Source organism: Etheostoma spectabile, chromosome 5, assembly GCF_008692095.1.
Source record: "Etheostoma spectabile isolate EspeVRDwgs_2016 chromosome 5, UIUC_Espe_1.0, whole genome shotgun sequence".
Classification (NCBI taxonomy): domain Eukaryota; kingdom Metazoa; phylum Chordata; class Actinopteri; order Perciformes; family Percidae; genus Etheostoma; species Etheostoma spectabile.
The window spans coordinates 20,573,099-20,585,380 of NC_045737.1; the positions used below are offsets into that span (position 1 = coordinate 20,573,099).

Genomic DNA, 12,282 nt, shown 5'->3' on the forward strand with positions numbered 1-12,282 from the left:
ATATATATATAGTGTGTGTGTGTGTCTATAGTTTTGCAATGACATTTATATTGTCACACAGGAAAAGTAATACATGTATATACCGTACGCTGAATCATTTTTGAATCAAAATCAATTTTGAATCGAATTGTGAGCCTATAAATATATTGAATCGAATCGTGGCATTTTCTGAATCATGCACCCCAACAAGGTATGGGGAAGACATTATGTCTTTGGAATGTTTTACTGCAAAATAATCACACTATCATAGTGCCTGCCTTTATATTTTCTCACACTTCTTTCCCTTTTTTTCTGTGCGCTCCAGAGGTTGCTCCTTTGTACAAAAGGCCCGACACGTGGAGGAAGCAGGAGGCAAAGCTGTTCTGATTGCTGATAATGTAGTGGACAATGACAGTCAGTACCTTGATATGATCACTGATGGAAGCACTGCCAAACCAAGCATTCCTGCTCTATTCCTGCTGGGACGTGATGGGTAAGACAGACACAGACAATCATTCAGTGTTTTATTTTTATGTAAGCATTAATCCAATACATCTCGGGACAATTACAATTTTTCCATGTGTTCTAGGATGATGATCAGACGATCTCTTCAGAGACAGGCCCTGCCGTGGGCTGTCATTTCCATTCCTGTCAATGTTTCCTCTTTGGCCTCGTTCCCACTAAAGCAACCCCCATGGACACTGTGGTAGACATGATGCACATCCACAACTTAATCCACTTCCCCACTCAATAAACATAATGTTTTATCAGTGCATATGCTGTCAGCTGAGAATAAACCCACAGCCTCACAGGAAAATTCTTCATTGGTTTTTAAACAAATGTACACACACTAGTGGTGGATCAGTAAAATGTACATGTGTATGCATTGTTGTATCACACTTAAACACACAGCCAAAGTTATTAATTGGACTCTTTGCCTGAGCTGTTTAACCAGGTGAGGACAGACAAACTCAGCAAAAACATGCATGCTTATTCTCAGTGCTCAGCTGAAGTTGAATGAATTAGCCAGTTATTATGAAAACATTGAGTCATTGATTTCTAGTTGAGTATTCTCCAGGAACGTCGGTGCAGATGATTTGTTGGTCAATAGTCAGTAGTAAAATTGGATATGCAATAATAGAACGCATACAGAAGTGCACCAATTCTTTTGCCTTGTCATATAAGCTTTTGCGTACAGCCACAATGGGGGGGAGGCCCTGGCAGCATTTATTTAACTACGCAACAATACAGAATACCAGGAATGTCATCTCACTGTAAAAATGATAATAAATTACTATTTATTAAATATTTGGTTAAATGATTTATATTGCATAAAAGACTATTATTTATTGCCTTTCTGAAGTGCACTTCTATACAACTTTAAAGATTATACATACATTTTTGGCCCGTTTAAGCCTAATCACCCAGACTACTTTAAGTAGTATAGTAGTGGCCCTCATTAACTTTGTCTTTATATCTCTCATTTTTAATACTACTGATCCAGGAAATATGTTAAGGGCTGTTCAAATAAACAGAATTGACACAATGTGGTGTTCGGGGGATAATGGAACATGAGGTATGACAAATAGGCTTTTGTGAAAATGACAAAAACAAATTATGAACATAAATCATACAGTATTTTAATGCTATAAAAGACAAATATTTTAAAGATATGTTTGTCGCTGCCCAGAATAAGTCTTTGTAAAGCTCCAAAGTGTACTTCACAGTTGGCATAGGCCGGTTACCGGTTTCAAGGTATATCGCGGTTTTAAAAAGTCACGGTTTTAAAACAACTAACATTTTCTGTCCAACCGTTCCTAAGGTATGGGCAGTTTTTTATCTGTTGTCAAAGACAGAAAATGCACTTTAGAAAATTCCTCTCCCTGCCAGTCTGCAGTGTGTTTTTTGTTTTTTTACCCAGACATTTCAAAAATAAAACATTTTAAAGCTGTAATCCCTATACTGTGAAACCATGATATTTTTGCTGAAGGTTAGCATACTGTCAGAATCTCATACCGGCCTATGCCTACATCACAGCATAGGGGACATGTCTCTCTTGAACTTTGACTCTTCGACATGTATTTGATGCAAATATTGTTGTGTATTGAAGGTTGAACAGATTGCAACTGTTGACCAGAATCTGTATTGCAAATATACTAATCTAAGAGAAAAGCAGAGTCTCGTCAGCTAGAAATAAAGGAACCAGCAGAAGCATAGACCTTAGCAACACGTATTCAACCATTATTAGCAGCTATTCAATGAAAAATAAATTATGCTTAAAGGTGCTGTAGGTAGGATTGTAAAGATCTAGGATTTAGCCAAAGAATTTGAACATTGACAACTTTAAAGCCCCTCCCCCCCCTTTCTGCTAAAGCCCACATGGTCTCCTAAGCCCTTCCCCCAACAAGTGGGAGGGGCCCCTACCCGCTGGCCGGTAGGGGCCACAAGTTATCAAACAACTGCTTAAGTTTGGAATCTTATTTCCACTAGGGACAACATATGTAGAGGTCACCTTAGTGTTGGCAAATTCTTTTGTTTGCATTTTCACTTTTAAATTGACATTTTACATAGCTGGTGTTTAATTGTTCCTGTCCAGACACCAAGTTAAAACAGTTTTCTGTAATTGTGATTCATTCAATCACAATTACTGCAGGGGTCGTTTAAAGCATTCAGTAATGTCAGCCAGCGGCTGAAATGCTTTTGTTGAATAACGCATCACTTATGGTGGCGATACACTGGGCAATGTTTTGTTCAACATGACAGGGCAATGTGCACAAAGCTTGCAAAGATCTGCACTTTACTGAGTGCATTTTTCTAGTTATATATGCTTATTAATAACATGCAAAGAGGTCATTAAGATTCTTTTGAAATTTAATCTGGAAAAATAGAACACAAAAATTGACACATTTGATCATTCTATCTGAAACTTCATATATTTTTTTCATGTCCCACATGGTTAATTTTCAACAAAATTGGAGTTTAAAGTTTAATGGAAGAAAATGAACTTCTGATGTATCAGAAATGGATCTATAAGGCTTTTTTCACTATGAAAATGCTGTGTCCACATCCCCATGTAAGGCTTACTCTGCTAATATAACCTTCTGAAGCAAGTCACGTTTTCTTTCCAAGGGACACCCAAGGTATTAACTATATATTTGTATTATCTTTCCAGTTTTTTGCTTTCATATGAATGCTTTGTTTAGATAAGTTGATTATGTTATTAAACCTATCCCAATTAGATGTTTTACAATTTAATTAGTTTTGTGCAGATAGTTTACATATATTAGAAATATTACATTAAACCTAATGGACTGCACTTGCATTTTAATGGGCCATCTATGACTTGCAACTATTTTCTTTAATATCTGTAATTGTGATTGCCCATCTACTACTCTTATTGCACCTCCAGTCCTCCATGGAGGGAGGAGTTGTCCATTTCAATTTTCCATGAAGAGGGAATCCTGACAATTTTTATGAAAGTTTTCCTTGTATTTAGAGATTTGGCTTATTCAGAGACTGATTGCTAATATATTTTGAATTTCTTATTTAGTTTGTTTTTGTGCACTACGTTTAGAACAGTTTGAAGTTTACCTTATTTAATTTGTGAGTACCTTTGAATTTGGGAGATTTAGTGCTTTCTTTCAGGTCTTTCCACTTCTTAAAACAAAGAAAAAAGATGAGGAATCAGAAGTAGAAACCTGTATCAGAGAGGTTTATTAGGATCTGTATAGCTGTTTTTTACACAGCATATGGGGATCATAGAAGTACTCTATAATTTGAAATATATAAAGTGTATATGTCTTGCCTTATACTGGTAAAGGCTTTACATTTGGCCATGTTGATGTCCATTTACATTTTCTGTTAAAAATAGACATGTATATTATCTTTTTGAATAAAATGCATAGGCCTAAAAGATCCAATTTGTTAACAATACAATCATTTTCAGTAAAAATGTTTTGCATGGCTTGTGTGCTTAAAAATAGGCAGATTCAGCACCACACAGCATGGACAACGACACGGTTTACAGCAAGGTACACGGTTCCTTCCCCCCCCCCCCCCCCCCCCCCCCCCCCCCCCCCAATCTAGATAGATTGTGTGCGGACTTGGATGGGCACTGCATGAACTAATAGCCTGTGTTTCAACCTCTGTGCTGTAGATGCTACTTACACCCAAAACGCACAGACGTGTAGTCTGTGTGATATCAGGTGTGTGTGCTAGTTGTTCGTCAGTCCTTAGGGGTTGCGCCCTAAATCATAAAATACGTGGACGACAGCCTTAAGCTACGCTTTCTTTCCCCTGCTCAGTGGTAACTTGGTTTCAGAGTAGCGTAGTTACACAACGTAGTTACATTAACACCGCCGCAAATGCATAGTTCATGTGTAAATCAACCATACACAATCATTAGCCTACATAATAAACAATATACTGTACAAAAACAAAACAAAAAAACACGGTACCAACAAATAATAATTGTGTGCTCCGAGATTTATCAATTTCTTTAATTTTGCACTGACAAGTAGTACATTACGTTTGTTTAACAAGCCGCCCCCCCACCCCCGAACCAACAGCACAACAGCAAATTATATGAAAGAATCACATGTACCGAACAATGGCACCTCCAACAAAGCCATGATATGCATAAAGAAATCAATTTTAAAAAATTGCACCTTTGCTATCACCCTCCAAGACATGCCTCATTCCTTTCCCCTTCAAACTGACTTTTAGAATTCAGCACCACACCCCATGGACAGCAACACTAAATAGCAACACACAAAGTAACATATGGGTAATGCATGCCTAAACACGTGAAAAAATGCTACTGTATAGCCTACTACTTCTCAGACCACAGCACTAGTTTGATAGTTAACATGTGTAGCTGTTTGGGCGTGGGATCATTATCAGGACACTGGATCAACAGCTAATTCAGATGAAACATTAAGAGGACCTGGCAAGTTCCAGTGATGGACACACTTCAGAAAATAATGTTTGCATAAAAACTCATTATTCAGAGAGAGAGACAGAGAGTTGGCAAAAACACGGCTGATAAGAATAACGTGCTGTATGGAGTCCTAAAGTATTTCCATCACTTTTTGTCATCTCCCTTCCCAGGACAGGACTCTGAAGAAAGCAGTTAGAGACAATTTAAATGAGCAATGATTTCATCAATGGCTATAAACCACAGTATTTAAATAAATAGGATAAATAGGTTGTTACTGCATTTTGTATTTTTGTGCCCCCCATTACCTCCTCTTGCATCTTGGGCACAGTCTGCCCCACACTGTCCTCGCCATGGCTTGCCTCAGAGTCGGACTCGCCCAGATATACACAGACGGCGTGCACACAGCGTTAAAACGAGCCATGATGGCGAAAGGATTGGTGGCCTCGTTCCTAAACGTCAACCCTCCGCCTACCATAAATCTGATAATAATATTAATAAAAGAGGGATACCACAACAACAAGAAGCTTACGACAACAAAAATAATGATTCTCAATGACTCCTTCTTGCTGTCTTTGTCGGCGCTGGGAGGGTCTCTGGCAAGCTGGAATCTGGCAATAACATACAGTTTAACAGTCATGGCCACTTTGGTGAGCACGATTAGTTGAAAGATGACAATGCTGAGTACGTACATTTGTACGGCTTTGGAAAGTGGCATCAAATTCCTGGCGATCAAGAAAGCAACATTGTAAAGCCAGCAGTAGATGTTAATGCCTATCACAAACTGTCTTGTTATGAAGCGACTGTAGATGAATGGATGGCACACAGCAAAATACCTGTCAAATTGTGCAAACAAAAACGTCAATATATTGACCCCTAGAAGTGACGGTAAAATATTATAAGTTCCATTTCTAGACGGGTATCCTTCCTGAACATCCAACAGGCCGAGGTAATACACAGAAAACCCAACCAACGTATCACAAATGCTAGTGTTTAGCATAAAAAGAAACCTGTTTTGCAGGCGGAGAGCTCTGGTGGCCAATATGGTAATGACTACAGGCCCGGCTATGAGAACAGTAGTTGTTGCAAATAAAATCTGGAAAATAAAGATAAAATAATCTTCAGGACTGTTAAAATTCACCGATAGAGGTACTCCTGTCATAGAGTCTGTGATGTTGAAGTTGAGCATTGTTCATGCGCAAATGGATCTTCTTGAGTGCAGCCCTTATTTTATATACAAGACCTACACATTACCGTGGAGTAACCAGCCTTGATCCCTTGAGAAGCTGCGATCTAACGTTTGTTTTTTTCTTAACACCAGCCTCATGCAGAAGTCATGGAGGCAATTTAGTTTAACCTTTGAATACATGGCCATTAAGGCTAGCGTTACACAGTCCTAGGTTTAATTATTTCTTGAGGGTTAGGGTAAAGACAGGTATAAAGTAAAACGGAATTTGATTGCAGAGCACGCGGGCGATAATGGTTTGCAGGACAGGGGAAGCTCGAGCTGTTAGCGGGAGCCATGGTTACGCAGATTATGTGCAGCTGGTCTGTCTCTGCTCTATACCTCCGGCACACCTGCACACAATCACACACACACACACACACACACACACACACACACACGGTAAAATATTCGTTTTGTTAGTCAGAATTTTTTCCCAAATTCATACCGATGTGCAACTATGAGCTCATGGAGCTGCGCAAGCATACCACACGCTAAAAAATGCAATATCCCCTATAATATTTCAGAATACTATGTAGGCTATAGGCTACCGGAGTTGAGTGAAAAAAGATGTAAATGCTGGTCGTTATATTACTAAGGAGAAAGAGCTTTAAATAAACCAGGAGCTTCTTATACTGTTACAGGAATAAGAAAAACAGCCTAAATCACGACAATCTTGCAGTTCAAGGTCAGAAACAGCCAACACACTATGTGGCAAAGTTGTAATTTAGCCTAATCTTGTTTTCTTGAATCTGCAGTTTCCATGGCAACTTGGCCGTTTAACCTCTATTTACATCTTGGGCACACTGCCCTATGCCTCTGCCCCACACTGTTAAAACGAGCCGTGATTGCGCAGTCTCAGGGCGATATTAATAAAAAAGGGACACCAGACCAAACTTTTTTTTTTACCGGGGCATAGAGACAATTATTTTAGCCCGCTGATTATTGTAATAATCTATTAAAATATAACAATAATAGTTATAATAATAATTTTACGCTGCTCAAGGCTAACCTTATTAAGACATCCAGCTCCCATTAGATGCTGTAGGAAAAGTTTGCTCTAAATCATGAATGTTTTATATTCCATTGTATTCAAGGCTAATCAAAAACCTCCATATAATTGAATTATCAGTAAATGGCATTTATTGAGGTACTCTTCCTATAACTACCCAAAATGAATAAATGTATTGCATTTTTAAAACTAATAAATTAGCCTATCCCAAAATTCACTAACCTACTTCAACACTTGTTAATGTGTGTCCACTGATTGACCTGAGTAAGCACATGACACTACATTAACGTTTAATAAAAACAAAAATGCAACCTCTTCCCTTTTACTATTACAGAATCCTATCTCGGGAATGAGTTAAAAATGGAATAAGAGGAACAATCTTCGAGTAAGAACGAAAATCCAGATCAAACAAACAAACTGCAGTTTAAGATTAGGAACCGTCTTTAACAGCCAATATGCTCGGCCAAAAAAAGATTTCATATATAGGCCTATTTATTTATTTATTTATTTATTAATCTACAGTTTTCACCTTTTTCCAGTCCTCTTAAGTCATTTTCATACAATCCCTAATTGTCCCTTATCCCAATCTTTATATATAAATATATATATATATATATATATATTTTTTTTTTGCAGTTGGTGAATCAGAGGCCTCCCTTTGCCAGTCCCCTTCTCAGGACAGGAGATAACTCAATGCTGCTCATTGAAAGTGCATTATTGAGTAATATCTTTGTTGCAGAAGCCTATTGAGCCATTTAACCTCTTACCTCTTTCATCTTAGGCACAGTCTGCCCCAAACAGTCCTCGCCATGGCTTCCTTTAGAACCGAACTCCCCCGGATATGCACACCCGGTGTACGAACAGAGCTGAAAAAATTGGTGGCCTCGTTTCTATACGTCAGCCCTGCTCCTACCAGTAACCAACCTGACTTTCGGCCACTGCTGGGTTTAAAAACGCCCGTTCAGCACCACACACAATGGAGAGCGACACTGCTTACAGCAATACACAGGTATACAGCTGTTGTTGGTTTTTTACATCTTATCACACACAGACATAACCAGATAGCAACTCACAAGTCGAGCACTCTGTCTCTGCCGACGTACACTGCACACACACAACATAACACAACATAAGAGCAAATCAATTTATGTTATATATATATATATATATATATATATATATATATATATATATATATAATTCATATTTCAATATAAAACTGAATCATTATTTAAAATAAAACTTTTTCTCACTTTGTTCGACATTTCTTGTATAAGTTAGATTGGATCGGCGTGAATATACACTACAGTAAGTCAGTCCAGTAACTCTGCTAAGCTGGTACCTTGCAATAACATACAGTTTAATAGTCGTGACCACTTTAGGGAACACAATGGCTTGTAAACTGAAAATACCGACCCATTTCCGGCACTGCATGTATAGGTTTAGGGGAACAGGATATATAAGGGCTATGGGGGGCGTGAAATCTGGATTATATTCGGGATTGTATATGTGAGTGTGGTCTAGACCTAGCCTACTCTATCTGTAAAGTGTCTCGAAATAACTGATGTTATGATTTGATACTATAAATGAAATTGATTTGAATGGAAATAAAAATTCTGGATACAGGCTACTAGTTGGTATACGTTAAAGATTACACCGTAACTCCATGCAGAAAATCAAGATAGCCCGCACGAGTTTTGGGGCTGTCAGAGGTCATTGAACGTGTATTTAACTAGCCTATAAATCGCGGACCCTCTGTGTGTATTTGTCTTTCAAATATCTCGAGAACCGTTCTTCCGATGATCTACTTCACACTTGGCGGGTGTAGGCTAATGACACAGTATCGCAGTGTTGGTGCGGTTTCAAAACGCGAGTAAAAGTTTACTGATCCCAGGATCAGCACCCTGGGCAGCGGTCACAAATAATCCACCTTAGCTAGCACAGATGGAAACAGAGTTGCCTGTTCCTGAGCCTTTTACCACAGCTGAACATGTTATACATGTTATTAACATGTTATAACATGTTATATTTACATTGTTGTAATCCAGATGCCCCTCAACCTGACAGAAGGGAAGAAGTGGCCCGGTCTCTATTCTGTCATATAGGTTCATTATTGAATGTTGAATCGCAAAACTCTTACTGCAGACATGGTTTGGTATCATTGGACAGCAACAGTAATGGTATCAATCTGTAGGTGTGTTTAGAAATGTAAAATGTGAACTGTGGGATAAACATAAATTAACCTAAATTTTAACAGCAGGCTAATTTACCCGTAATGGAAAGTTGCATCCTCAAAATGCCATGTGGACTTTAAAAAAAAGACAATTAATAGCCTACAGGGAAATAAGAGGGCCCTATAAAATGCAATGCACCTGAGTGAATGCAATGTGTTTTCACAAAAATAACAACGCACAATCCATATTCTAACAACAATAGTGGCAACTGTTGCAAAACAGTTATCCAAATGTTATTTTTAATCTGTTGAAAGCGTTTCTGACCAATATGACAGTGGTAAACTGCCCTCACGTAATCCCAAACACAGTCCATTTTCACCTTTGAACTGAATCCTCACGCAAAAAAAAAGGTACAACTGCCCAGTCCGTCAAGTGCGAGACGAGAACTTATCCGTCCAAAAGTGATTAAAACATGTATCAATTTCACGTCAGCCGCGTGATCTGGCCATTCTATCCATTCTCTTTATGATACATTATGATGATGTGGATTCTGGCGGCTTAATTAGAATAACTTTGTCACTCCATCAACGTTAAAGCCAATTCTGAATAAGAGAGAAAGGGTGGGAGGAAGAGAGAGAGAGAGATACTGTTATTGACACACACAAATGGACAAACAAAACAAATACTGATTTGATCTAAAACACGTAACTTGGGCATTAAATCTAAATATGGACATTTTCAATGTTTCAAGTGTTCTGACCGACTCTCACCTTGCCGTCCGGCAGGGACAGACCCTCCGCCACACGGTTCTCCACACGGCCTGCCGTAGCGCCGGGCTGCCCCAGATGTACACAGCCGGGGTCACCAGTGCGTTCAGGCGTGCCATGGTGGCAAACAGGTTAGTGGCTTCATTCCTAAACCTGAGACCATTACCCTTCAACTGTCTTACAATTATATTTACAAAGGATGGACACCACAGAGCCAAGAAGCAAATAACCACAAACACGATGATGCGCAGCGACTCCTTTTTGTTGTCTCTCTCGGCACTGGGCGCCTCTCTCGCCAGGTGGTTCCTGGCTATGGTGTATAATTTAATTGTCATCAACACTTTAGTGAGTACAATAATCTGTAGAGTCATTACACCAAACGCGTTTATTTCAGCCGCTTTTGAAATAGGCACCATGTTCTGCACCGTGAGGATAGAGTATGTGTAAATCCAACAAAACGCGCAAATGACAATAACGGAAGACCTGGTTATATGGCGGTTGTAAAAGAAAGGATGGCACACGGCGAAGTACCGGTCAAACTGAGCGAAGAGGAAGGTTAACACATTGACACCTAGAAATGAGGGTAAAATGTAGTGTGTCCCATGCCTCGAGGGATAGCCCTCTTGCACGTCGAAGAGGCCGAGGTAGTAGACCGAGAAGCCGGTCAGCGTGTCGCTGATGCTCGTGTTCAGCATGAAGATAAAACGGTTCTGGGCTCGCAGGGACCGGTTGGAGGAAATCGCAATGACCACCGAGCCGGCGACGAGCACGGCGCTTGTGGCGAACAGAATATGGAAAATGAAAATGAGGAAGTCCTCAGGAGTTTTGAAATCCACCGACAAGGGGACGGAAGCGTTATAGTGCATCCTGGCGCTCCGCCAGAAGGCCGAGCATTCATCATATTTATATATGAACGGTGCTCAGAAATTTAAGCAAGCGCCCTAATCTCTAAAGGGCAGGGGCTTAAGGGTAAACAGGTAGCGTGTTAGCAGGTAGAACATGCGCATGCCACACATATGGAGAGAACAAATAAGGCCTAATCATAAGTCCCCAGTCGCTTGTTTGCGTCCTGGTTTCCATAATACCTTCTCAGCCTGCTTCCTAAAATCTAAAAACACACGTAGTTTCTATTATAACAACATATAAGCGACACAGTATCATCTTTTAATTCAGGTAGCCTATATTTTGCAAAAAAATATGTATTGAAAGTTTCTAAACAAATAAGCATTGATCACTTGAATACCTGTTCGGTAAACTGTGATTTAATTTAACAACAATTTGCTCGTTTTACAGCTTTAGCTATTACAATAACGTCTGTCCGTTTGTAAGTCGTTGAGTGATTTGATCTTTAGGAACTTTTTCACCCTACAATATCTGACTAAAGTCAGTGCGTTTTTCAACCACTAGAGGGAGCAATACTAATAATAATATTCTTTCAAAAAGACGTCTCTCTCCTGTTGCCAGTTATTACTAATCCTGCATTGAATAAGATAAAGATTTAAGTAGTAAAGGATTCCATATTCAAAATGCAGTGTAGTAAATCAATGTATGGACGTTTATAAATTGTTGGCAGCTTTTACTTAGCTGTTAATGTAACATCCAACCTCTAAATATGAGTAGTCTCCAACAGCTCTGATTACTGATTAAGAAATAGGCTACTGTGTTTTATTTACACATTTGAAAAAAAATATATTATATTCAGTACTGTACTACTGTAAATTTACATTTAACCCTTTATAGGTTCATACTGGCCATCTGGAATTTGGGCAAATGCCAGAAGAGCCACCCCCCTATGGAACCCTATGGGCCACTACTGATAATTTATCTTTGGTTAATTTTGATAATTTATTTTATCCATGCAGCCACAAATATTCAAGATTGTACTGCAGAAAAGTGCGTGGAAAGATATACTCGGAAGGCAAAAATAGGGCTGGTGTGTCGCAAATGCCAGGGCAGTTTTTTGATCCCAGTCTGTCACTGGTTAGACCTATCAAAGAGGGTTCATGCAACTGTTAGGCAAGCTTATACAGGTTAGGTGAGACAAGGGTATGGGGAATTCCTATTCCTATTCAAATGAATAGTTCAGTATTGCTCTTTAATGGCCAAAAAGCCACAAATTAAACCTTACTTTGGGAGCCCCAACTTTGGCCTAAAATAGTTTAAAGGTCCCATGACATGGTGCTATTTGG

The 12,282-nt window shown here is 39.1% G+C and overlaps 3 protein-coding genes across 4 annotated transcripts in view; 1 reads left to right on the plus strand and 2 right to left on the minus strand.

The window, feature by feature from the left end:
- Positions 1 to 12,282, plus strand: part of LOC116689641 (protease-associated domain-containing protein 1) — a 26,268-nt gene that overhangs the window by 3,168 nt on the left and 10,818 nt on the right. The window contains exons 4-5 of one of the 2 annotated variants that reach the window (XM_032516218.1): positions 305 to 472; positions 569 to 729. In XM_032516218.1, the coding sequence (XP_032372109.1) occupies positions 305 to 472; positions 569 to 689 (289 nt within the window). In that variant the 3' untranslated portion in view covers positions 690 to 729. Of the gene's footprint in view, positions 1 to 304; positions 473 to 568; positions 1,294 to 12,282 lie in introns of those variants that run through there. The other variant, XM_032516216.1, reaches the window with a different exon arrangement.
- LOC116689640 (ovarian cancer G-protein coupled receptor 1) lies at positions 4,499 to 6,243 on the minus strand. The gene is made up of 2 exons (XM_032516215.1): positions 5,224 to 6,243; positions 4,499 to 5,097 (listed from the first exon to the last, which is right to left on the minus strand). Exons 1-2 carry the CDS (start codon positions 6,102 to 6,104, stop codon positions 5,073 to 5,075), a joined length of 906 nt encoding a protein of 301 aa, XP_032372106.1. The 5' UTR covers positions 6,105 to 6,243; the 3' UTR covers positions 4,499 to 5,072.
- LOC116689382 (G-protein coupled receptor 15) lies at positions 10,093 to 10,959 on the minus strand. Its single transcript, XM_032515912.1, has one exon. The coding sequence runs from the start codon at positions 10,957 to 10,959 to the stop codon at positions 10,093 to 10,095; it is 867 nt and encodes a 288-aa protein (XP_032371803.1).

Excerpts from the sequence above, each read along its gene's own strand:
- LOC116689382 (XM_032515912.1), bottom strand. The coding sequence starts at position 10,959 with ATGCACTATAACGCTTCCGTCCCCTTGTCGGTGGATTTCAAAACTCCT.
- LOC116689640 (XM_032516215.1), bottom strand. The coding sequence starts at position 6,104 with ATGCTCAACTTCAACATCACAGACTCTATGACAGGAGTACCTCTATCG. Across the intron at positions 5,098-5,223 it reads TGCCCAAGATGCAAGAGGAG|AGTCCTGTCCTGGGAAGGGA; the intron begins GTAATGGGGGGC and ends TGCTTTCTTCAG.